The sequence below is a fragment of the Camelus dromedarius genome, chromosome 6 (assembly GCF_036321535.1).
Source record: "Camelus dromedarius isolate mCamDro1 chromosome 6, mCamDro1.pat, whole genome shotgun sequence".
NCBI lineage: Eukaryota > Metazoa > Chordata > Mammalia > Artiodactyla > Camelidae > Camelus > Camelus dromedarius.
In genome coordinates this window covers 61,146,955-61,174,035 of record NC_087441.1, presented here as the reverse complement: position 1 = coordinate 61,174,035, position 27,081 = coordinate 61,146,955, and the positions used below count along the sequence as shown (strand labels likewise).

The 27,081-nt window shown below is 36.8% G+C and overlaps 1 protein-coding gene across 2 annotated transcripts in view; it reads left to right on the top strand.

Moving 5' to 3' along the window:
- The window catches only part of CFAP206 (cilia and flagella associated protein 206), a 43,508-nt gene extending 23,093 nt beyond the window's left edge, over positions 1-20,415 (top strand). For both annotated transcript variants that reach the window (XM_010987716.3, XM_031456016.2), the window contains 9 exons: positions 1,064-1,252; positions 2,115-2,273; positions 3,400-3,608; positions 9,110-9,229; positions 10,346-10,544; positions 12,083-12,223; positions 14,561-14,754; positions 16,762-16,905; positions 19,986-20,415. In XM_010987716.3, coding sequence (XP_010986018.1) covers positions 1,064-1,252; positions 2,115-2,273; positions 3,400-3,608; positions 9,110-9,229; positions 10,346-10,544; positions 12,083-12,223; positions 14,561-14,754; positions 16,762-16,905; positions 19,986-20,216 — 1,586 coding nt within the window. In that variant the 3' untranslated portion in view covers positions 20,217-20,415. The remainder of the gene's footprint in view (positions 1-1,063; positions 1,253-2,114; positions 2,274-3,399; positions 3,609-9,109; positions 9,230-10,345; positions 10,545-12,082; positions 12,224-14,560; positions 14,755-16,761; positions 16,906-19,985) is intronic.
- Positions 20,416-27,081: the final 6,666 nt, after the last annotated feature.

Here is a 27,081-nt window from a genome sequence, read left to right as displayed (position 1 = left end):
GATGGTAAATTTAAGTTTAGAACATATTTCCTTATGTAAGTAGTTCATTACATACATCAAAGACAAACTGGATGCAAGAGAAAAAGGAAAATAAATTTCTCTACAGACTGGACTGCCCCTGCCCCACTGTAAAGCAATCATTATTAACCATTTGGTGATTTTTGTTGTCTTTTCCCCCCTCTATGTATTAAACTTTCATTATGTGACGTGTAAAATCGTACATCCTACTTTTTTGCTTAATAATAGTGAAATAATAGTGAAATTTTTTGCTTAATAGTAGTGGAATTGATGACATAATTCAGATTTTTCTTACTTTGCAAAGTTTGTGGTAAAATTATAGATATAAACTGTGCATGGTTGATATGTTAATTATTGCCCTTATAATAGTAAAATAGGATGTCCTATTGACTTAGTTGCCAGAATTGTGCTGGTGAACTGTGGCTCCTGCCACAGTTAAGCCTAGACCTCATTGTATCACAGGAAGAAGGGAAAGGGATACAGTTCTTCATGCAACATCTTGTTACAGTAATGCTATTCAAAGGAAATTTATCTAGAACTAAAATAGAAATACACATAATTAAAGAGGAATATTCATACTACATATATGGATATTCATATTCTATATGCTTACATACAGTGTACTGCATATACTTACCTATAGCATACATATAGTACATATATTTATACTGTATGTGTTTGTAATATATATTATAAATTGTCTTGTGTACTTTCTGCTTTATTAGGAGGTTTTAGCCCTATTTGCTATTACTCTATGGATTATCTGTTTAAAATCTTAATGTGTTTTGGCAAAGTATGCCATTTAAATTGTTGTAATAAATTTTTCCTGCTAGATTTTTGTTCTGAGGTTACTTGCTGGCCACTGTTTTTTTAATTTTTATTTTATTTTTATTATTATTTTTTTGATTACTACATCTTAAGAAAATACTTGTTTTCCTGTAGTAGAATTGCCATACCAAGCTGTTCTTTTCCTCTGGTCCTACTTTCTCATGTTGGAAGAATTCCAAGTATCAATATATATAACATTGTCCTTTGCCAATTTTAGGGGAATTTCTGGAAGAACATCACCGAGTCATAGAGTCTAGATTAAGTTCTGTTAGCAGAGAAATTACAGATAATCGAGCATGTGTTCGGGAAGAACTGGAAAGCCTCTACCGCAAGATTGTCAGCTATGTGTTACTGCGCTCTGGGCTTGGGTCCCCAACAGATATCAAGATTGTCAGAGAGGCAACAGGTGAAAAATACACAATTTCCATTCCATCCATGAAAATACATGAACATTGTATCCTATAAAATATGTTAAACTAGGGGAGGGTAACAGCTCAGTGGTAGAGCGCAGGCTTAGCATGCATGTGATCCTGGGTTCAATCCCCTGTACCTCCATTAAAAAATATATATATTAAATCACAAGTATTGAAGATTGAATTTTCTTCTTTTACATGAAAAAAATATTAGCACAAATAAGAGATTTAAACTTACCCAGATTCCTGTTACAGGCTGTATCAACTCTAAAACTCAAGTAGCACCTCTGGAAAGTAAATGTTGTTAATCTTAGAGCTGTGTGTGCCTCGGGATCTCTTACTCCTCACTAGAGAAACATTGGCACGATGATTAAGAGTACCAGTCTGACTGCGTAATGGGACTGCTGGAAAAAGATATCTCATATTGATGAAAGGAGCTGAGTCTGTCACCTAAAATGGATGACGGGAAAGGAAATACTTGCCCACTTTCACGCTTTACAGTAAGGAACAGGCAAGATCTCCAGTCTTCCAATGACTTTCTTCCATAATTATTCTAAAGCATCAATTTTTCTACTCAGAGACCAAATTAGAAAGCTTGTTTTAATGCCCATTGCCAACAAATTACTGACAGATGCTTAATTATTGAAAATAGACATAAGGCATTGTTTTCAGTAGCTCACTTTTGATATATGCTAAATTTGCCATGTATTCTGCAATCAGGTATTAGAAACTTAAATAATCATCTAAGGAACTCTATAAAGACAAGCCAACAAGTCCCTTAACTTCCAGCTGAAAGAGACTTGTTTTTTAAGTTCTGAACCTTTATTTTGTTGTTGTTTTTGTGGTTTGTTTTAGCTGCCCTACAGAGTGTGTTTCCTCCGGTTGAGCTGGGGACCTTTCTAACTCTTTCCAAGAAGGACAAAGAACGCCAGCTGAAAGAACTCACCATGATTGTTACTGGAATCCGTTTATTTAACCGAGACTGTGGAAAGGGAGGAGAAGGCATTGATGACTGTAGGTACATCATTAGGTTAATTCTATACGTTTTGCAGGTTTAAAATGTAATGGTACAGAGGGAAATTGCACATAACACACCACTGGCATTCTTAGATGTAAGGTTTGCAGCTTTAACTATACCTCCGGTACAGCTCCTGTTCATAATGTATGGTAACTTTTTATTTTATTGGGGCAAGACCTTAAGTTTTGTGTACCATGAAGCTAGTATGGGAGTGTGAATCAGCAAAAGGGATGAGAGGACCTCCGGGAGGCCAGCCTCCCCGACTCCATGGGCCTTTGTGTTCTTTACTTCAAGTCAAATAACCAAAAGGGAACATCAATATTCAATGTTTTAAAATATAAAAATCACCTTGAAAAGAAAACCATCGCTGATATGGTTAATGGAATGAAATGGTCCAAGAGGAAACGTCTGCAAGCCTGAAAATTCAGGAGCATCTGCTATGCTTTTATATGCTTAATGCGTCCATTATCTCTAAGTTGGAAAGTACTCGTTAAAATATTTGACCAAGGACCTACCTACGGAATGTTTGGTCATAAACAACTTCCTTGTGAATTTGATATACACTTAGGCCCACTGAGAAGTGTCTTTTACCAGATCACTGATCTAGCACAATAGGGTAATTTTTTTGCAATTTCAAACCTGTTCTAAAAAGCCAATTCCCATTCTTCTTAATGGTCCCTCTCTTGTTAGACTATTCTGCTGTTTTTCAGTATCCCAGTGAGTTTAAGTGGTACACTTTTATTTTCCTTGTTTACAGAGAGTGAAGAAAATATACAGAAGGAGAGATATAGTGGCTTTTCTAGAGGCACATGGTTAATAGCACATAACACCAAAGCTTGTCTGTTCTTCCGACTTCTCTGTGTTTTAGTGGCAAAAGCTGATCTGCTTTAACTTTTGTTTATTATTCTGGTGGTGTCTTTTGTTTGGATAGGTTTTTTTTTCTTCTTCTTCTTTGCTTCATGGTGTAGGACCCATGAAATTCATGCCTCAGTATGATTAATTTGGTTAAGGAAAAAAATGAACTCAATATTTGAATAGGACCACTTGCTAGGCTTTTTCTTCTGAATTCTTTTTAGGTTCCTTCAGGTATAATAATCTCTCTTATTATATCTTTAAAAACAGTGCCTGCTATTCTGCAGGAAGCAATCCCAGTCAGCACTCAGCATGTTGATTCCCAGCTCGAGGCTGTCCAGGACCAGGCATACCGCTACACAGCCATCCTCGAGAAAGCAGCGAAGAACCCACTCTTGAGTCAAGAACTTCAGCCGTATATGCTCAAAGAAGCGCTGTACAATGCACGGCAATATGAGATCTTCCTTCAGATCATTTTGGTGAGTTAATGTCACAAGAGGCTGGTCTTTTCCACAGACTGCAACCTCTTTATATGTTATTAGTATCTATTATTAAATATATTTATATCTGTCTGAAACAAAAGCTAGAACCAGGTCATTGATAAAGAAGGCAACCTTGATAACCACTCAGTTTATATTGCCTCTGTAGGATTAAGAACTAAAATAGAAATGGGGAAGTTGCATTTTGAAATTAATGAAAATATGTTGATATTATATGTTGGTTGTCTTTGGTCCTCAGGAGTCTGGTTGCTGCCTGCTGTGGTTAAGCAGTGGTGTGCGCATGTGTATCGGCCGTGCTGCGTTGTTTGTTTTCATTCAAAGCAAGCATCTAACATATTGTTTGGCAGGTTTTTGGCACTCAGATAACTTTTATGTCATTATTTGTTCTACTTGTACAAATTGGTAGAAGATATTTTTTTTCCTGATGTTTTTAGATCTAATGAACAAGCCAAAGACTGTCCCCAAAGAGTTGAAAAATATGGTAAAGTGGTGATTTTAAGCTTTTTAAAAAGCAGCAGAACCCCTTATTTTAGGTGGAAACTTACTTGGAATCCTAAAAATATAAAGTCAGTCTCTGGAAAGGCTTGGAGGACCTTTTCATCAAGGAGCATCCCCGTGCCACCCTAGGGATCCAGGGAACACAGTTTGTTAACTATGTCATGACAGCAAGCTATGTTTCCACCAGCTTTGTTTTGTTTTGTGGGTTTTTTTCTTTCCCCTAGCTTTACTGAAGTATAATTGACAAAGCTGTAGGATATTTAAAGTGTACAATGTGATGACTTGATCTACTTATACATTGTGAAAGGATCCCCTCCACTGAGGTAATTAACACATCCATCTCCCTGGTCACTTTCCACAGCCTCTGCTGTTCAGTAACCATGAGACCTCAGCATCAGCGGGACTGTCCTTTGTGCAAGTGAACACTCATGTCTTCAGGGATAGAGCAGGTCGTGTTCTGGCACTCTCTTCATTTTCCCTTGTATCTTCATAACTTGATGCTACTTTGGATGCACTGGATCTGTCTTTTCTCCTTACTTCCACTATAGAGAATAGAAAAATGAACATTCAGAAGACGTGACTTCATTGCAACATTTAGGAGTGGTCCCCACAACTGACCTACTATCTAATTGCCGTCAGAAGAGACAACCCCAGATCAACTCTTTAACCAAATCATTCTTTAGGGGAGATGCTCCCCTAACATTGACTTGTGGCTCTCAGTCTTGTGTGACTATCAGATACTAAGAGGACTTCACAGTCAGGTTATATTGAAGCACATATAGGTCCACAGGAGCAGAACCTCACATTTACTTTTGCCATTTGTGTTCAGGAGGGATATTATAAGAAGGAACCTTGGGAAACTGTCACACATACTGTAAGGGTGTTGTAGAGGACTTTGTTCATTACATAGTATCTTCTTACAGCTTTGAATCGTGACTCATATTCATCCAACTGATTCACAGTTTTAAATTCTCATTGGTGTTCTTACTCACAGGATAGATAACATAGGACTTGATTTTTCTGATAATGCAAGTAAAGTATTAGGTGGAATTTGTGCTTGTTAAAAAATGTCCATGGAAAAATGTGTGAGAAACATATAAATTAAAAAGTTGGGGAGAGGAAAAAGAATGCTGGGCTCACATGGTTTCCCCAAGCATTTTTTGGCTGCATATGAAAAGAATTTTTTTTAAGTGATAGCATTCCTAGAAGACTAACTTTATTCTTATTTTTTTCCTCCAACAATCTCATTAGAAATATCTTTATGTTCAGATACCATCAAGTTCATAGCAGCAGATACAAGTTTTTCAGAATGTGAATTTTACCACTGGTGACAAAAACTATTGTTTTCTCGAAGTGATGGACTCATTTCATTCACTTTCAAGAAAATATCTGCCAGGGGGAGGGAAATGCTCAGTTGTAGCACTCATGAGTTCCTGGCTTCAATCCCCAGTACTTCCATTAAAAAAAAAAAAAAGAAAAAAGAAAAAAGAAAATATCTGCCAATAGCTAAGACTCAAAAATCATAGTTTGTCAATTGTTCTTTTAGGTAAAAATGATGTTCTACTGGAAGGGAAAAAAGGCTAGTTCAGCTTGCAACTCCGTCATGTAAATGTTTCTCTCAAGAGAACTGTGTATTTTAATGTGCATTAGAAGTCTTCCTATTTGATCACAAATCCTATTTGATTATTAAAAAGCTGTGCACTTAAGGATCAAGATTTAATAAAATTAGTATTTTTTACTGCATCATCATAGATAGCCTTAAGTGAAACCAGTGTTTTTATTGAGATATAATTGACATATGACATTATATTGGTTTCAGATGTAGAACATACTGATTCTATATATGTGTATACTTTGCAAAATGATCACCACAACAAGCCTAGTGAACATTTGTCACCACGCACATATATAGTTTTTTTTCTTGTGATGAGAACTTTTAAGATCCACTCTCTTATCAACTATCAATTGTACAATACAGTGTTATTAACTATAGTCCTAGTCACGATGCTGTACATTACATGCCCATGACTTATTTATCTTATAACTAGAAGTTTGTACCTTTTGACCCCCTTCACCATTTTGTCCCACCCCCACCCTTTTATCTGTAGCAACTGCCTATCTGTTCTCTGTATCTATGAGGTCAGGTTTTTTGTTTTTGTTTTTTAAAGATTCCACATATAAGTGAGATCATATGATGTTTGTCTTTCTCTGTCTGACTTATTTCACTTAGTGTAATTCCTTCAAGTTTCATTCATGTTGCTGCAAATGGCCAGATTTCCTTGTAAATATGCTGTAATGCACATGGGGGGAGGGGGGAGCCTGTATCTTTTTGAATTATTGTTTTTGTTTTGTTCAGATAAATATCCAGAAATGGAACTGTTGGGTCATATGGTAGTTATATTTTTAATTTTTTTGAGGAACCTCCCTACATTTTCCATAGTGGCTGCACCAAGTTATATCCCCACCTGCAGTGCACAAGTGTTCCCTTTTTTCCACACTTTTGCCAACACTTGTTATTTCTTGTCATTTCGATAATAGCCGTTCTGTCAGATGTGAAGTGATATCTCATTGTGGTTTTGATTTGCATTTCCCTGATGTTGAGCACTTTTTCATGTACCTGTTGGCTATCTGTATGTCTTCTTTGGAAAAAATGTCTATTCAGATCCTCTGCCCATTTTAAAATTCTATTGTTTGTTTTTGCTGTTGAGTTGTATGACTTCTTTATGTATTTTATATTTACCCTTTATCAGATATGTGATTTGCAGATATTTTCTCCCATTCCATTGGTTGCTTTTTCATTTTGTTGATAGTTTCCTTTGCTGTGTAGAAGCTTTTTAGTTTGAGACAGTCCGACTTGCTGATTTTTGCTTTTGTTGCCTTTGTTTCGGGTGTCAAATCCAAAAAACTGTCACCAAGACTGAGGTCAAGAACTTACTGCCTATGTTTTTTCCTAGGAGTTTATGGTTTTGGGTATTACGTTCAAGTTCTTAATCTATTTTGAATAGATAGTGCATGATAGAAAACAGTGTTGTAGTTTCATCCTTTGCATGTGGCTGTCCAGTTTTTCCAGCACCATTTATTGAAGAGGTTATCCTTTCCCCATTGTATAGTCTTGGCTCCTCTGTGGTAAATTAATTGACCATATATTGTGGTTTATTTTTAGGCTCTCTGTTCTGTTCCATGGATCTATGTGTCTCTTTTTATGCCAATACCATGCTGTTTTGATTACTGTGATTTTTGTAGTGTAATTTGAAATCAGGATTCATGATGCTTTCAGCTTTGTTCTTCTTTTCCAAGACTGCTTTGGCTATTCGAAGTCTTTTGTGGTTCTATACAAATCTTAGGATTGTTTGTTCTATTTCTTTGAAAAATGCCTTTGGAATTTTGATAGGGATTGCATTGAATCTGTAGGTTGCTTTGGGTAGACATTTTAACAATCTTAATTCTAATCCCTGAGCAGGGAATATCTTTCCCTTTATTTGTGAGGACTCGCTTTACAACTAAAAATTCCACATGGTGTGAACAAATTCTTTTTGGTAAAATGTAAACAGAGTGAGTGTTCTAGGACATTATCAGGAAAAATCAAAAGGTTCTGCATGCCTAGTCTGTGAATGGAGCCTGCAGACAGCTGGGGGGAGTAGGTGTGGAGTAATCTTTACAGGCAGGTTTTGAGAAGTGTCATGTATTCAATGTAACTTTTACTTTGGAGAACACACGCAGATTTATTTCTGTTTCTTCTTGTTTGCGCATATATCTAAAGACTATAAGGAATCCATTTTCATATTTGATTCCTAAAACGAAACCAACAATCAAGGGGAGAACAACACTCCAGGGTAGACAAGAGACCTATTAGACAGGATAAATAATACTGTATGGGAGAAGGAGGCAAGAGGAGAGGAGATGCTTAAAAAGTAATACGGGTAAAATTAAAACAATGCATGTTATATCATGAATTAAAAAATTTGTTACTTGAATACAGTGGTAATTTTTGATATTTCTCATGAAGTAATTATATTTTGTCATTTAAAAATAGTCTAATGAAGCATATAGTTAGGTTTCAAATATCTGAAAACTCAAATGCACTTTTTTTCCCTTCAAGCATGGTCACTCTTTTACACTGTATGTACTCATAAACCCATCCCACTGCCGTTTCTTGTCATGTCTTAGGGTAAGAGCTGGGCCCTGGGCTCAGAAGATCTGGTGTAGGACCATGATTCTACCTCTCATTAGCTATTTATCCTTGGGCAATTTACTTACCTTTCTGTACTTTGGTTTTCTTATTTGTACTTATTTCTTTTTGTACTTACAAGTATTTAATATGGTGCTTAACATATAGTAAGAATAAATGTTAGCAATTATTTCAGATTCAGCATTTAGCACCTGATTTTCAGATTACTATTGTAGTATCAGAAATACATTGTTTTTCTTTCAATGCTGTGATTTTAAAGGTCTTCTGCATTCTTGAATGTAATTTTTAGAAATCTTGGTATTAAAATGGTTTTCAGCGGGGAGGGTATAGCTCAGTGGCAGAATGCATACTTAGCATGAATAAGGTTCGGAGTTCAATCCCCAGGGCCTCCATTAAAATAAACAAACAAACAAACCTAATTACTCCCCCCCCAAAAAAAATGTTTTCAAAGGAGCACCTCATTAATTTTATCTTTGAGGAATGCGAAAATAACAGCTCTGTAAGCTGTCTGCTACTTGGGAATGTGGTTATACTGAGTATCAAAGAGTACCTTTATACATTTGAGAAAAATTGTAGCCATTGTATTTCAAAAGATTCATCCATTCAACAAGTATTTCTGGAGCAGTGTCCATTTGCCAGGAGTGTTCTTGGTGTTGGGGACACCACAGAGAGCAGAACCCTGCTCTCACTGAGCTTACCTTCAGAGATGAGGGGAGCAGATAGGGCTTAAACCACATATAATTTTTGTAGTAAAGTTATAAAAATGTTAATGCAAATCATGTTGTCTTCACAGTCAGATATAATTACTTGTGCTCGAGAAGTGGAAATGATGATAAAGCAGTTAGGAGCCCAACTGGAACAATTAAAAATGACTGTGAAATCAAAGACGGCTGTCCCAACATCACAAGTCTTTGTAAGTATTTGTCCTCAACTTTGACCTTGTTTAAGGGTGAATATACTTTTAAGTCCTATAAAATTAGATCAGAAGTAATTTTACTTATATTTAATTACTAAAAAGATAATATTAGCTTTATACAAGTTGATCCTGTTCTTTTTGGTTATTTTACAGTAATAATCATATAACCTGTATGTTTTAGGTTGGATGAGAGGAGTCCCTTGGTAGATAATTGCAGATGTATGATTATAACCATAATATTAGTATTGTCTGTGGCAACAAAAATAATCCATAGTGTATTGTTGAAAGCGTGTTCACAGTAGCTGGTTGGAAATTACCTTCAGCAAAGAGGTGATGTGACTTGTGACCTTTCTGAAAAGACAGATAATAATCGCTTTGTTTACCAGGCTCGCACTTATTCTGACTTTCTGAGTGTCTGCACCACCTTATGGGTAAATCCAGGAGCCCCAAAGAGGTACAAGATACGTATGCAGCATTTTATAGAGCATTGTGAGCCTCTGATAATTTTCTGAAATCATTCCCAGCATTTGATTTTAAAAACCAAGAAACAAAAGGCTAAGTTGTTTCACTTGTAAGTAGGGACTGATTAATTTTGTATTTGCTCTGTAAGTCAGTGACCTTTAATATGACTGAAAAATATTTTATCTCACTGATGTGAAATCTTTAGCTTGCAGGTCACAAGAAATGTCCAAGATATGTCCCTTAACTTTCTAGGTTCTTTTGAATCATGATTGAGCCACATAAATCTAATTATAATGAGTCATATTTAGCTTTTTTTTTTTTTTAAAGAAGATATTTTCCCCTAGAACTTTTGAGGTGAAGCATCCATAAAGGTTTCTTAGGTGATCACATGTGCTTGGCTCTTTTGAGTCAACTAACTTACTGACAGTCATACCAAAATACAATCCTTTGAAATAAAATACAAGTTTATTCTCTTATAATTTATGAGTCCAATTTCTACCGAGATTCTGTTTTCTAACCCCACAAGACTTGCATTGACTTACGGGAGAATTAATTTCTTTACAAACAAAAATTTGTATTTAGTTTTAAGAGCAGTGTGATTTATAATTTTATTAAATACTGACATTTTGAACATTTTTGACTCTTCCTCAGCCCATCTTCATTGCCCTTTCCAATGTGTGGACCAGCTTTCAGGATGAAACTGTTTTGATTAGCGTCCTCAGTAATTTAATGACTCACCTTGAGCCATTTCTGGGGGCTCATGAACTATTCTTTCCTGAGAAAGTAATGCAAGACCTTCTTGATGGAGTGACAGTGAAAACTGATATGTATAGAATGAAAGAACACATGGGTAATAAATCATCCGTTATTTTCTCTTCTTAAAATTACCTCAAGAATAAAGTTACTCTTGTTTTAAAATTTTCATGTTATATCTTTCTGACAAAGTTTTAAACATCTTTCTTGATTATAAGACTACTAATGTTTATTATAGAAAATGTGAAAATATATAAAGTGAGTATTTTGCTGTCCAGCAATGACCATCCCTAACATTATTGTTAGTGTTTTAGTTAACAATGATTTTCTGTGCTTCTGTGTTTCTGTTGTAGTCTTAGTGACTTTATTATTGATTTCTAGTAGAAAAGGATATTAATCCTTCCTATATTTGTTGCATATAAAGCACCATTTCTTTGGCATGCTATTTGCCATTTATCTACTCCAGATTCAGGTTGATATTTATAAATCAATAAGCATTTTCCCTGTAAAACTGAGCTTATTTTAGGCCTTTTTAGAGATGCATTGATTCTTACAGAAAGGTTGTCTTTATTAATAAACTTCTTTTTACTTTCTTGGTCTGTTCAGTCTTAGCTAAAGACAACTTAAAATTCATGAGAAATGCCAAAATAGAGTCTGAGATTTGAATTGTTGCCTAAGAAAATTTTCCCAGCAAGTAAAATTAGATGATTTACTCTCTAAATTTCCTTTTCAAATTCTATTTTTGTAAAAATGAAAAATAAAAATGTAGTGGTAATTTTCATTCTTAAACTATTAGGATATATAAAATCTGAAAACTAAATCAGAGGGACTCAAAAGCATCCTTCCAGTTAAAGTTTTCCCTACTCATTTCGTTTTATTCAAACAGCATATCTATGCAAATACTAAATGAAATTGAAAAATTGAAGTCACTTCAACAGTGAATATTAAACTCAACCTTATTGGTAAGACATGTCATTTTCTACGATAAATCAAAACTTTTAATTCACTAGAAAACTATTTATCAAGTTACTGCCCCAGTGACTTGGGAGACCCAATGTTCTTCTGAAAGAATTTAATTTACACTTGCCACATCTCATCATTGTTTGAGGCTTTCAGGCGTATCAAGAAAAAAGAGGGAAGAGGGTCTGTTTTCTCCCAAGTGCACATTAACCTCTAGTTGTAGCTCCAGGGTCATTTGTGGTGCCTGCTGTTTGGGTACAGAGCCAGGCCCAGAATGTAAGTATAACTGCAAAAGCTAAGAACCCGGGGGCATACATGTATGTTTTTATTTGTGTGAGAAAAAAAAATTAGCAGCATTAGCAACACTAGGAAGACTTTAAAAGTGAGACGAACAAAAATTACATACCTTGTTATCAAAATTAAGTTACTAAGCGATATCTCCTTGACTCTTTCTGCTTAGAACATTCTCATCTGTTTTGAGAAGTAACAGTCCTAGTATATAAGCATCATATTCAAAGTATTTTGCCACGTTTTTAAATTACTGAGCTACACCATCTTGAATGAAGTTGACTTATCTCCGTTTTAGTCACGTAGCAACCATTCTCTCTTGCTCATTCCCTTGCGTGATTTACTCTTCCCATTGAATAAGGTTTTTCTTGGCCTTTTTCATTTCAGAAGATAGAGTGAATCTGGCAGATTTCAGAAAACTGGAGTGGCTTTTCCCAGAAACAACAGCCAATTTTGATAAATTGTTAATTCAGTATCGGGGATTTTGTCCTTACACATTTGCTACAACAGATGGTCTTCTCCTTCCAGGTACATCATTGGAAATAATACTGTTCCCCCACCCCAGTTTTTTTTTTTTCTTTTGAATGAAGTGCCATCATTGTCACTCCCTTATTCACTTTGTAAAACTTCATGGAATCTATTGGTGAGTTAGGAAAGGAGCTACAAAGATGACGCAAAGTCTTTATCTTTGAAATGCCTGCAGTATGACCTGGTAGACGGACATAAACAAGAAATTATAATACAAGCGATAAGTGATGGAATGTGTATCTGATGAAATATGGATGCTACAAGATCATAACAGGGGGATGACTCGTATGTCAATGAGGGATTCCAGAAATGTTACGTGGCATTACTAAAATGTGTCATCTTCCAAAGTAATTACTTTTAAGAGCTACACTAGCTTGACTGATATGTTTATTAAAAAATATTCTTTGTCACTTTTTGGTTCCATTCCATTAACCTAGATCAGGATTTCTGGATAAGTCAGATCCCTCTATGGAAATGGCCAATATTTTACCAAGTAAAATTTCTCTATTTTATATATATATAAAACTAGAGTTTCTCCAAAACAAAGAGTAAATCAGAAACTGAGATGAAATCATTATCCAAAAGGTGCTGTGTGAACTGGGAATAGAATTATTGCAAAGAATTATTGGGATTGTGTGTACATAGGCTAGAGAATGTACACACTGACTCATTTTTTTTAATGGTAGTGATTTTTTTCATTATGGGAGTAATAAAAGTTTCACCTTGGGGAACTGAGAGAATAATGTTCTGAGGTCCCATGAGGGCCACTGATACTGGGGAGAAATCAGTCAAGAGCCATGAAGTAAAAAGCACTAAGTAAAAAGCAACAGAATGTAGATGGTTTCTTTCTTCTCTTCTCTCTTCTCTTTCCCTTTCCTTTCTCTTCCTTCTTCCCTTCCCCCTCCCTACATCCCTCCCTCTCTTCTCTCTTCACAAATAAGCAGGGAAGGGGGTCATGAGAGACACAAACCCAGAGAAACATGAATGTAGGGTGATGACACAGGTAGCATGATAGGGTTGAAAAAGCTATGGGCAGGGATTAGGAGAGCCTGGTTTCCAGTCTCAGTTGAACCATTAGTAAACTGAGTAACCTTCAGCCATCCTCATGCCTGGTGTGGACCTCAGTTTCCACGTCAGGAAAAGGAGAAGGACCAACAAAGAGGTCTGCTTGGTCCCTTCCAGCTCCCACCAACTATGATTCTCAGAAAGGGGGAGAAAAGCAAAAGGGTTTGTAGGGCTTTGGGTTTTAGAGTCCTCTCTGAGTAAGCTGGTCTTGAGACTTCATTTCTGCCCTCTACATTATTTCTACTTCGTACATTATTTTTCTGGGCAGCAGCCACTTGCCTTGCCTCGGAGGCGTTTTGTAGGACCCCCTCCTTCTTCAGGACTGCAGACCACGTGGCTCAAATCCCCCAGTGATGCTGGGCTTTCCAGTCTGCGTTCTCTTTAGAGGGCGTCCCTCACTTGACTGCCCACCACTCCTGCCCTTGTGCGCTGCTCCAGCCCCACTGGCTTTCTTGCTATTCTTGAATATTCCAAGCCCATTTTCACCCCAGAGCTTTTGCACTTGCTGTTCCTTCTGCCTGGACAGCTCAGTCCCCCATACCTGGATAGCTCTGTACCTGATCACGCAATTTAAAATATCAACCTCACCCTCCTTCCTTTTACTACATGCTTAACCTGCTTTATTTTCTGTTGTTGTTGTTTTCTGTAGCACTGATCACTCTCTGGCCTATGGTATATTTATTGATTTGTTTTCTTCTATATCCTCAGTGCCAAGAACAGGGTCAAGAAATATTTGTTGAAAAGGATAAATAAGACAGTATTATTGTATCCTATATAAGTCATACAAACTTTGTGGATATTTAAAAATCTGTGTTTTATGTAGTATCTCTTCACAGTGGGAAATGCTTTCTAACATGCAAATTTACATTTAGGAATAGGTGTCCCATATTTGTAGTTCATATAGAATTGTTTTTAAAACAATGCTTATAATAGTCAGTTTAGTTTAAGGAGATTTGAAAAGCCTGCCAGATGACTAACTGGCTTCTCATAAAAGATTTTTAAACAACTTATATCCAGATAGTGAAATATTTTTATATAAAATCATAATGTAAATTTTTAAAAAAATATAAAATTAATTTAATTTGAACTTTATATAAAATACAATTTATCAAAATATATAATTTAAAATTGCTAGTTGTAACAATTCAGCTAAATTAAAACATAAGTGGTATGTTAAAAATGGAATGTCTAGGAAATGGTTCTGTGGGTGTATTACAAACATAGAATCACTAAGTATTTCATACTTAATTCAATTCCTCTCTTAATTTCCAGGAAATCCAGCAATTGGAATTTTGAAATATAAAGAAAAGTATTATACTTTCAATACTAGAGATGCTGCATATTCATTTGCAGAAAATCCTGAAAATTATATTGATATAATTAGGGAAAAAGCCAAAAAAAATGCAGAATTAATTCAGCTGCTGGAACTTCATCAACAGTTTGAAACCCTTATTCCATATTCTCAGGTAAGCAGGATTGGTATTGTAAAAATTTATGACATTTAAAAGCATAGTTAATTAAAAAGTTACATTTTGTTGCAGAATGGTTCCCCATTTCAGGCAAAGACAGGGTCAGATGAGGGCCTTTACAGGTTATCTGAAAGGGGTTCACATGTGAAGCTGGAAACTAAGGAAATCCACAAAGAATAAATGGAAAGATAAGGAGTCAAATTGATGAATTAGACTGGAAAAATCCCAAAGAGAAAGACGATGTTTAGATAAATAATTGAAACATTGAAGGAGTTCAGCACAGGTAACACAGGTGATAACTTATGCTCAGGGCTGTAAAGTAACTTAACAGATTTGAGTTGCAGTGGTCTGAAAGATCCAAAATGGATCTGAAGGTGTGTTTCTTTGTGCGTTGGCACCTATGTGTTAATTCATTCAGCAGACATTTACTGAGTGGCTTACTGTGTGCCAGGTACAGTTCTTGGCCCAGTGAATGGAACAGGTGACAATTCCTGCTTCCGTGGGGGTCACATTCTCCTGCTGTAGGTCCTCGTTTTCTTCCTCTTCGTCTCTTATTTTCTGGCTTATTTTTTAGGCTCCCTTTTCTGTTCAATTAATCAATTAAACAATATTCCTGTACCTATGTCTTACTATAGCTTTACAATAAGTCTTAATATCTGATAGAGTAAGTTATCTCTTCCTTTATTCTCTAAGGAGTCTTGGCTATACTTGACGCTTTACAAGGTCCATAAAAAACCTTGAAAGAATTATGAATTTGCATGTCTATAGACAAGAATTATTTGGCCTCGATACCACTTATTTCTAATTTAGGGAGTTGTAAGATAGCACAAAGACAATGAAAGGCTAGAATCAGATGACCAGAAAGGTGTGCTGTATGTAGATACTTTTCCATTAAAGAGTAAGTTTCCTGGGGGAGGGTATAGCTCAAGTGGTAGAGCTGTTGCTTAGCATGCATGAGGTCCAGGGTTCAATCCCCAGTACCTCCATTAAATAAATAAATAAACCTAATTACCCCCCCCCAAAAAAACCTTAAAACAATAATAAATGTAAAAAAAAGAACAAATTTCCCCTACATATCTGATCCTGTTTTTCCCTGTGTATTTAACCCTTCACTGACCTTCAACACCAATGGAAGTGAGTCTTCTCCCTCTGTATCTCAATGCTGTAGTCCTTATTAGTTTTCACTTGCCATTTACTTGTATAACAATGTTAATTATATTTTGAGCATCTTTTAATCTACCTAACTCTATCATAAGATCATTTTGAAGGCAAAAATTGTATCTTCTGCTAAATGGTAGGCACTCAGTGATTATCTGTTCCTTGATTTGAGAAAAGAAATTAATTTCTTCTCCTTCCTCTTTACTATGGCCTGAGTTTCTTAAACCTTTGTCACCCCTTCCAGCAACTTCATTTCCAGAATAATCATAACTTGTTTAACCTGGACTTACTGAACACTTAATATTTTAATAGTGAGCTTCTGGGTGTCTTGGCAGAAAAAATTAACATATTCAACTAAAATGGATAACAATCTGCTATGTATGCATAGTTTGGGTTTAAGATGTATCCCAAAGATGTTCTGATACTTTAAACAAATGTGATTTATATATAATATTTAATAGCTATTCTTGACTTCTGTCCATTTGCAACAAGGTATTACTCATGCTACCAATTGTGAAAGTTGGAGAGGGGCATTTAACTTGGGAACGAGTGATGTTAGGTTGCTTCCTTTTAGAATACACCTCCTACCTTAAGTTCACAAAATCAGGCACAAATCCACAGTGCCCAGGAAAATAATAACATTTGGGTCACTAATTGTGAGCTTTTTGTTTTTCTTCTGTTATTTACAAGTATGTTTCATATTTCAGAAATTCTTGTTTTCCCAAGAAAGGGGAAAAAATTTTTATTTTCCTAATGTTTTTTGTTAGTTTTAATTAAATATTTTTAGTTATCTGTAAATAATGTTTATTTCTGATGAATATTAATGACAAAACTCCATTTTTTTAGATGAAAGATGTGAACAAACATTATACAAAACCAATTACAAAGTGTGAAAGTAGCACCCAGACAGACACACACTTACTGCCGCCAACAATTGTGAGATCATATGAGTGGAATGAATGGGAATTAAGAAGACAAGCTATAAAACTGGTTTGTAATAATATTTTCTAAAATTAGTTCTAGGTTGGGGAATTTTAGTATGTTGTCACTCACAGAGTTGGTAAGCTAAATTAGTGATATAAAATAGTGCATTGTACACAGGGTTTTTTTTTTCTAAAATAAAAATAATGAGCATAATTTATGATTTTCCAGCTTTACATTGTAAGATTGTATTCTAATTGTAAGTATATGTGGAAATACAGAAGCATGAAGCTTCTCTCAAATTATGTCAGCCAGTAACTAGAACAGTGATACTTGCTCTCTCTCTCTCTTTCTCTGTACCTCCCTACTGATCCCAATGTATTGTGCTAACCTATGAGGTGCTAGTATTTAAAACCGACCGGCTTCCTCTAATCATTTAAAGTATACCCTTCTCTTTCTTGGACTTTTTTTGGAGTAGAATGTTACCCCTGTTATATCACAGGTATTGTTCCCTCTTACTGTCAACATGTTCTCTTGGCTCTCTTGTCCTTCTCATTCTCAGTCACCTTAATCACAGTAGGTACCTAACCTTGAAGCCTGTCTTTGAAACTCACATCCATGACTCAGTGGAATTCCCCTCCTCACCCTTTGTATAGTATCTTGTCATTTTAAACAGCAAATATTTGTAACGCGAAGGAACAAACTCTTTTTATATCTGTAGTCTTCTTTTAATATATTTCTTCCATCTCTTTAACTGAAATCAAGTGTGGAGATAAAGGATGAGTACTCACATGAGAACAGAGGCTATTTATTCAGAGCTTGCTGTATTAAGGCAGTCACTTACCAACTCTTGCACTCGGCAGAGACTCAAGGCTGGGGAGAGGAGTGAGAAAGCTTTATAGTGACAAAGGTGAAGGCTTTGGGTAGTCTCTGATTTGAGGTTGTTGACGGGGAACCTGGAGGCAGGCTAACTAGCAGCAGGAAGCATCTTACATGATTGGTTTGGTGAGCATACTTGGCTTTCTCTGATTGGGTCCAGAGCTGGAAGGGGAGGCAGAAAAATAATAGGGCTATTCTGGGCTGATTGCTACAGCTACCAAAGCTGTGGTTTGACTTCCAAGACAGGTTGCTGCAGAGGTTGTGGATCAGAGTTCTACTGTCATGTAAGGTCCAGCCTTTGTCCGTTTGTGTGTTCAGTCTCACTTTTCACTAACCCATCATTTCCATTGCTCCCCTCTCTGGTGGCAACTGTTCAGTCCCGATTTCTTGGGATGAGGAAGGTTCAGCTTCCCGGTATACCTTCCAGAGCATCGTTGCATTAGCTTTCCAGTTACTGTCCTGTAGTTGATGAAGCTCCCATTCCCTGTATTCTTTCCTGTTGTGCATGAGACTCACTTGAGCTCTTCAGACGTATACTGGGTAACATTTATATCCTACCACCTGTTCTTCAGGAACTAAGAGTCTAGCAGGTGACACTGATACGTGAAAAATATTTCAGTTCCTCTTTACAAGTGCTATAATAGAAGTGAAATAAAAATTCTACTACACTGACTTAGGTGGCATTTTAAGTTGGTCTTGAGATACAGATAGGCAAAAGAGAAGTGGGGGGTGATGGTTGGATAGGATATGTGAGATGTAGGTGGCAGATTAGGTCTGGACTGGAAATGTTAGAATAGGGTGTTCAGTGGGACTGACCTTCACACTGATGGGGTTCTCTCTTCTCATTCCTCAATTTCATTCTGAGCCTCACCTTAGACCTAATTATCTCCTAGAACTGCAGCATCTTGAATGCCAGCTCCCCATATATTGCCAACAGGACCTGTTGATAAGACAAAGCAGAGGATGTGGTTTAAAGCCATCAGGAAAACCACTCCCTCAGCAGAGCTTTGCAGTGGCTCATGGGGAGAACAGCACGGTCAGGATTTATTGAGACTTTGAAGTTTGGTTGAAGGCAGGTCTTTCAGTGCCAGGGGTTGGTTGGGGGTTGGGTTGGGGGCTTGAATTGGGTTGGGTAAAGATCATGAAAAAGCAGTCCAGGATTGATGGGAATAGCAAGGTGAATCTTGAGGCAAGAGGTGTGAAGAGTTCTAGGGCTTATTCTGTGTGTTAATGCTCACTTCTGAAGGGTTGATGTACCTTTCAAGATGTTCTGTATTGAACAATCAAGTTATTTGCTTTGGCAGGAGTCTCCTGAATAGCAAAACTATGCTAATAGAGACACAGGAATAGTAAAGGCATGTTCATGTAGAGAGTAAGCTGTGTGGTGGGGGGAAAAGTAGTTTTGGTTTTCAGTCACCTGCAGCATCTCAAACTCTGAATTTCCTCTAATTCCAGGTCTCTCTTAACTCACCTTCTCTAGTACCTTCTGAGTTTTTTCCTTGGACTTGACCACAACCTCAGGAAAACTCTTATCCTCCTTTTTATAAACTCCTCCTTCCTTTCCAGCCTGAGTAACCTATTTAACCTCATGTTTACTAATAATCCATAAAAGGAGTAAGTAAAATGTAGCATAATATAAAATATAACCTGGAAATATCAGAGCTTTTTATATTAAAAGTCTTGGGTGAAGCCCATTTAAGTAAGACAATGGAAATCTTAAATTTTTGTCTTTAAAAAAAAAATAAACCATTCCACCATTCTTGGTGGAAAAAATCCAAGTTGTCTACATCTCAAAGTATACTAATGAATGAATCAGAAGATTATACTAACAAAGAATTGAGTTCACTGTAAGTCTGAATCTGGGGTTAGGGTATAACTCAGTGGTAAAGCGTATACTTAACATGCACAAATGAAATCCTGGCTTCAATTCCCAGTACTCCATTAAAATAAATAAATAAACCTAATTACCACCCCCTCCTCCAAGAAAAAAAAGCCATTAAAAAAGTCTGAATCTGTGTGTTCTCTCTTTGGGTCCATTTTCATGATTTAATCTATTTCCGACTTCTCAGCAAAGGGTATTTATTTTCTATTATGTTCTACATTTTCTAATGTTTTAATGTTTTGCAGAAACATGCTATGTTATAGGACTAATTTCTTTGTGAATTGAGAGGGGGGAAGAAAAAGAAAAGGCAGCTATTAACTGGTACCTGAGAGTATTTTACTTGTTCTTTAGAGAGATGTTAATTCCTGTGTATTCTCTTTCTACTTAGGCCAATTTGCGCCAGAAAGTTACTCACTCGGTGCAAACTGATCTCAGTCACATGAGAAGAGAAAATTGTTCCCAGGTGTACCCTTCAAAGGATGCTAGCACGCAGTCAATGACAGAAGGCAGCAGCCGAGTGCCCAGGCCCCAGATCTACATAGCTGGTCTCCGTGGGGGCAAGACTAAGACCACCCGCGGAGTCAAGGTGAACTTAACCAGAGCTGTGGATGAAACTTAGTTAGAGACCATGTTTTCAACGTATATACCACCAAATTATGAACAATGGCAAATACTTAAAGCAGTTTTGCATCCATGAAAATTTTGTGGGGTTGGCACAGTGGTTGGTTGTATGAATTTTTTGGATTCTCATTTATAGGTACTGTCAAACTGCTACAAAAAATGAAAAATTGTTTTCTGTAATTCATTTTTCATTCTATTAAAATGGAAAAGTAAAACTCTGTCCATTACTTTTTGACTTGTTAGAAAAAATTTGGCAACATTAAGACTGAAATTCTTAGGTACAATTTAGATATGAATATATTATAAGATTATTATGACTTGGCTAGAAGTTTATTTCTAAAATCATACATAAAGTTATTCATTAAAAATTTAAACCATAGTCAATATATTCAGCTTCATTAGCTATTAAATGTTAACATGCATTAAACTGATATATAATAAAAGCTCACTAATTTGAAACAGTTAGAACAAAGGGCCACATGATGTTTTTTAAAATCTGGAAATCTTATATAGAATCTGGATTTCTGGCCCCTTGAAAAGATCAGAACATCCAATGACACTTGGCCAGCAGTCCTGTAAGGAGCAGTGGGGCAAATACTTCCGGTTCTAATCCCTGCAGCCTTCCAGGGCTCCTACTGGACTCCTTTGCCTTGTTTGCCTGATTCCGTGAGCAGTTGTGTTTAGCGGCCCTGTGAATTCCTGACAGCTAAATGTTAGAACTATAGTTTTGTTACTGCCTTAGGTACTTCCAATACCCACACATGGATAAGGAAGGTTCTCAGGTGGGGGGACGGTTAAAACCTGCCTTAGCAGCTGGGGAGGGCATTTATATTTAGCATATTTTTTGGCTTAGGTGACTTTTACCTAAGCCAAAAAATATTCTTTAAGGTGTTTATAATTTTTTTTCTATGTAGGTTAAAAGTTACTTATGAATAAGCTTTAAAATCCATTTTCCACAGATATTATCAAAGTAAACTTTAAGCAGACCTACTTCTAAGTTGTCTTGATCTTCATACCTGTAGTTTAAAATCAGGTTAAAGATTGGCTGGCTGACTGGGTGTGGGAGTGGGGGTGGGAGGGAATCTGTACCTGAAGGTGGTGGGGTGGTTATAGCTACTACTAAACTTGGCAGATTCAGGAATTTGATTTTCCCTGTTCTAATCAACCCTCCTTTGATTCTTTAAGATTCCTAAACACAGAAAAGAATGTCTAATAAGTCCCAATTTGGGGTCATCAAGTTAGGGCTGAAAGTAGAATTGCCAAGTGAATAAAAATATCAAATATAATTTGAAAAGCTAAACTTAATATCAGAAAATCACCTGGTGAGTAGAACAGAATCCGAGTAAAGGGAGCGAGAGCAAATGGTAAACTCATCTTGTCCCAGGACCTCCACTGTCTGCCCAGGCCCATTGCTCTCTAAAGGTTTCCAACCAGATGCTGGACCCTGTGTCATCTGATCACTGCCATTTCAGCAGGTCACAGGCCAGACTTAGTTTCTCTACTGAACTTGTTTCTCCCTCTGTATTTCCTTCTATGGTCAGAGGCATCACCAACTACTCAGTAGCTTAAATTAAAAACTTCTTGATTGCTTTCTCCCACAGCCCCTACATTTAGTTAGTCATCAAGCTCTGTTGATTTGACCTAAACTGTCTTTCAGACCCGTGTCTCCCTGTTCTCACTGCCACTGCTGTAGTTTAGGACTTAGTCCTACTGATTTCATTGGTGGTATAATTTTTCTAACATAGAAATCTGACCAGGTCACCTGGCTCCCTCCCCCCAACCTTTACTTTTCTTGCTTAAAAGAGTTTTCATTATCCAGGGGAAAAAATAAGAACGCCTTCACATATTATGTAAGACTTTTCAAAATACATCCTTTATCTTCCAGGTTCATTTTCTGCCCCCTCAAGCTCTCTCCACATACTGTACATAATAGGCAAGTGGAACCAACACTCTGTGAATACATTAATGGTTTTAATCCCACCACTCTGTGCACTTGCTTTTCACTCTGTCCCTGGAATGGACTCTACAGACACCCCCAGGAAGTCTGTTTGTCCCTAGGAAATCTGTTGATCAGATTTTATTTTTCAGTAAAGGTTTTTCTCCTTCACCTTTGAGGGAATTAATTACTCTTCCTTTGGGTTTTCACTGGGTTTTATTCATACTCTTATTACAGCATTTGAAGTAAAAAGGTCTAGATGTGTCCATCTGCATTCTCCCTGTTAGTGTGTTTGTTTCTTGAAATTTGAACTATGTTTTAATCACTTTTATATCGCTGGTATTTATATATATCTTGTTGGATAAATGAATTGAAAACAAAAAAGGAATGAAAGAAAGACAAACTGGAAGCAGGGTACTAGTTGAGTGACTATTTTAGTAGTCACGGTGGGAGTTCAGTGGCAAAGTAGTTATTGGAAAAGAAGAGAGAAGAAAACAGAAAGGAAAGAGGAGATAATCTTTTGGAAAAGTGGTGGGAAATAAAGTTGGATAAACAGGGTTGGTATAGCTTTTGGAGGACTGAAAGCCAGGCAGAGGAATTTGTTGCCTCCTTGTAGTAGGATATTAGAAAACCATGCAGATTCTTGAGCAGAAGGTCAATTGTGGGAGAGAGATGCTGGAGTTGGGGACATGGCGAGGAAGTTGTTAGAGTTAGGGTGATGGGGGGAGGGTATAGCTCAAGTGGTAGAGCACATGTCTAGTATGTAAGAGGTCCTGGGTTCAATTCCCAGTACCTACCCTAAAATAAACTTAACCTCTGCCAAAATCAACTAATCAAATAATACAATAATAAATAAAATATATATATAAAAAAAGACGGCATTGGGGTAATGGATGACATGAAGGGGCAAATGTGAAATTTAATGAAGAGGGTATAGCATCTCAGGAAGGGAAGGGAAGGGAAAATCAAAGTTTCTACTCTAGGGTTTCAGAGGAGACAGGATAATTGGGAAGAAGAACTTGTTGGTCAAAAAAGATAGTATGTTCAGTATTAGAGAATTTGAGTTTAAGGAATGACAAAGATAGGAAAGCAGAGGTGACTGGAATTTGAGCTGGACAAAGATAATTTTGGGGGTCATCCGCAAGGAGTGGGGATGAAATGAGGAGGAAGAGATAAGAGAGAGGACCAGTCAGAAGAGTAGAAAAAGACATAAAGGAATTGCTGTGGTCATGGAAGTAAAGTCTAGGTCTACTACTTACTAGTGTGTTACTTAATCTCTGCTGCAATTCCTTCATCATAAAAACCGGGGTAATAACAGTTCCCAACTCACTGGGTTATCAAGAGCATTGAGTTAACACAGGTAAAGCTTTGGTACAGTAAGTGCCTTGTCAATGTCAGCCGAGAGGGGAGAGGGTCCCCAGTGTTTTACTTCTGCCGCTCACCCATCCTCATTTCCCCACTTTCTGTTCTCTAGCTCTCAGTGCCTAGAATAATGCTTGGCACATTAGGACTGTCAGTAAATGTCTGATGAACAAACAAAAGAGGATGAAGAACAGAATTGGCAACTGCTCAGCTCTCTTCTAACAGAGTTGGCTTGGGCAGAAATAAGACTGCAGCCAGCTAAGCAGAACGCTGTAGAAATAAGTGCAGACTACTTACCAGTGACTGTCTGGCAGAAAAAGAGAAATGAGATCACGATAACTAAAAAAGGAAGCAGAGGCAAAGGCGAGAGAAGCTCAAATAAGCCATGTTTAGATAGTGATGATGATTATTTGTGTTTAACTCTCTTAGTCCAGACATTGAATTTTCCTTTGTCTTTCTCTCTCTCTTTAAAAAAAATTCTCAATTCTAAAATGCAACAACACTTCTGGCGTGTCTTTAGTGATAGTATACCACAGGAAAGAATTGTTTTAAAATAACAGTAACTTACCAGATTGGTTTTGGATGTTTTCTTAATAATAGAATGAGCATAATATGCTTCAGCTGTCATGGAAACAATCATGTTTAGGTATCTGCATTTATCTACACAGTTCTTTATGGTTAATGATTTACTATACTTTAAACCTTATCACTTTTAATATTCCATTATATAGCTACCATATTTGAATTGAACTACAACTTCCTTAAGCCTTTTGGTATTTGCTTCCTGCACAGTCTCCTTGTTTAATAAGTTCACACTTTTACTTTATTACCAGTGGAGATAGTACCAGGCTTCTTTTCACAATTCATTGAGACCAGGGTAGCTCTGATGCCTGTGCAGAGAGAATTGAGCAGGGTATTGGGACAAATATTGCAGTTTGATAGTGACCATCACGAATATCAACAGGGTCTCAAATAGAAACAGCAACAGCTGCATAAGGTTATTTCATCATGAGGCAACTGAGCTTACGGTTCGCATGTTGGAGATTGCTGCTCCTTGCTCTAACCAAGGTTTGCAGAGAAAGCTAGGCATACATAAAAGAAATACATTAAACTGATTTTTCCCCTCTCCAAACTTAGGATAATTAGGAATGAGAAAGTAAAAGTTAACTTGAATTGAGAATGTAAATATCTGCCTGGCTGTTCATTGGGCTGGGATACCAAACAGAAATGCCAGCTGCAAAGTTAACAGGAAAATAACATTTCTCTCAAATATTTGTTGCAATTGTAGAGTCTAATCACAACCACCCTTTTGAGTGTCTATTTTCTAAATCACTGCAAAATTTTGTTCTCTAAAATCATACACTATTAGAAACTTTGCTGTTGAAATTGTATCAGTAAGAATGAAACACTCCACTCTTGCTTGAATGATGTAAGTAAATTTGACACAAAGAAGCAGCCTCAGTTTGTAACCTAGGTGCAAAGCCGTCATTTAAGGGGCTCCTGAATACAATCGTCCATGTCTATCTGGGACTTTGTAGTTTCCAAGAAACAGGATCCTGAGACTTTTCTGTAGTCCAGATCTGATGTTGGGTTTTTCACACACAGCCCTTTTTAAAAAAAACTGAAGTGTAGTCGGTTTACAATGTTGTGTTAGTTTCTGGTGTATAGCATAGTGATTCAGTTATACATACACACATTCCTTTCATATTCTTTTTCATTATAGGCTCGTATAAGATACGGAATATAGTTCCCTGTGCTATACAGTAGGTCCTTGTTTATCTGTTTTATACATAGTAGTTAGTATCTGCAAACCCCAATCTCCCAATTTATCCCTCCACCCCCACCCTTTCCCCTACTAGTAACAGTAAGTTTGTTTTCACGCACAGCCCTACTTTAAATCTATCACACTGCTTCTTTTAAAATTTCACCTAAGTCCATCCTTCCCCCAGATTCTATAACTTAGTCTTTCCCTTTGTTTCCTGAGACATCCCACAGTCATTCTGGTGTGCAGATTCTCTCACTGGAATGGGTCAATAATCCTGACTCTTATCTGATTATAAGTTTGTCCCTGGTGGTCTTGGGCTGATCAGGTCTTGACAAGAGGCATCAAAATGTATTCAAGGCTGATGCCAATAGAGTAGAAATTCTTCATGGGCTATGGAAATTTACAAGAAAAGTAGGATTCTGCATCATGATATATTACGTGAACCAGAAATGCCACAAAACCAGCCCAACAGCATTTTACCCTAATTATGATATGTGTGTGTGTGTGTGTGTGCGTGCGTGTGTGTAACACTATTCTCCACCAGAAGTAATGATAGTTCCTTGAAGGGTAGTTGATTCCATGGTCTAGGAAAGGGTAAAATCAAGATTGGCCTGGAACCCCACTGCCAGAAATTAAAAAATGTTTCAAAAAGCTTGTACAGACTTGAAGAAAAGATTAGGCTTACAGGGACCATCGTGGTACAATTTTAGTGTCCAAAGGAGAATAATTATAATTAACTGAAGTAAGTTGAAACTATAATGATCCTTCAAAATGGAAAGAGATAAAAACCATACAAGGCAGTAGCTATAAAACAAAAGAAAGAATGTATGGTAAAACATTTAAAATTTTTGTCATTAACTTCAAGTACACATGAGTTCTTGTTTAAGTGTATGTAAAAGAAAATACACAACAAGGAAACGAATAATTCTGTAAGTGAGAACTGTACCAGTTACAGGAAGAGGTGATTAGCACCAGTAAGCACACAAACAACCAGGTAGAGGGAAGATCCACCACCGTTCCAAAGTGAAATTAATTAAATGTCCGACTATATAAACTGTGGTCTCCTAGGAGACCCTTCTAATATTAATGTGATGCTAATAAGGCATGCAAAATTTTCTAATAATATTAATAGACTATGTATATCTATATGTATATTTCATGACAAACAATGGTATATAACCTTAACCACTCAAACCTTTAAAAACATTTTGGGGAAAGATCATGCCACAGAAGGTGCAGGCTGCTGGGCATCTCAGAATCTTGTATCCACGTTCTGTAAGAACCGAAGTACTTTTATAGTATTTCTAACCAATCCACATTATCTTGAAAGCCATTCATTTCCACAGTGAATTATTTCTAGCATCGCTTATGTTAATTAATATGCTCTAGTGAAAGTGGACATTATAGCAGTTGAAGTAAATGCCTCTCGCCTTTAGTTGTGCGAAGATCGTGCAGTTATAAAGTCTGGTTAGGTAAATATAATGAGTGACAATGCTAACCGTAAGGACACAGGCACGAAACTTCTGAATCATATGTAATATAAACTATATTACGTTTAAATAAGAGGTAACAATGGAAGTTAATGGGCGAGGAGGAAGTTAACAAAAGTTGCCAAAGTTGCCAAGTAGTTTCTGTTACTCTACGAGTTCTGCAACAGCTTTGAGAGGCATGAATCACTAAGTCTAAGCCCAAAGACTACTTGCCGCCAAATCACTTTGATGCGGACTACAACTCCCAGAAGGCAATGCTGCGCTCCCCGCCTCCGCTTCCTTAGTAGGCCGAGAGTTGTAGTTTACAAAT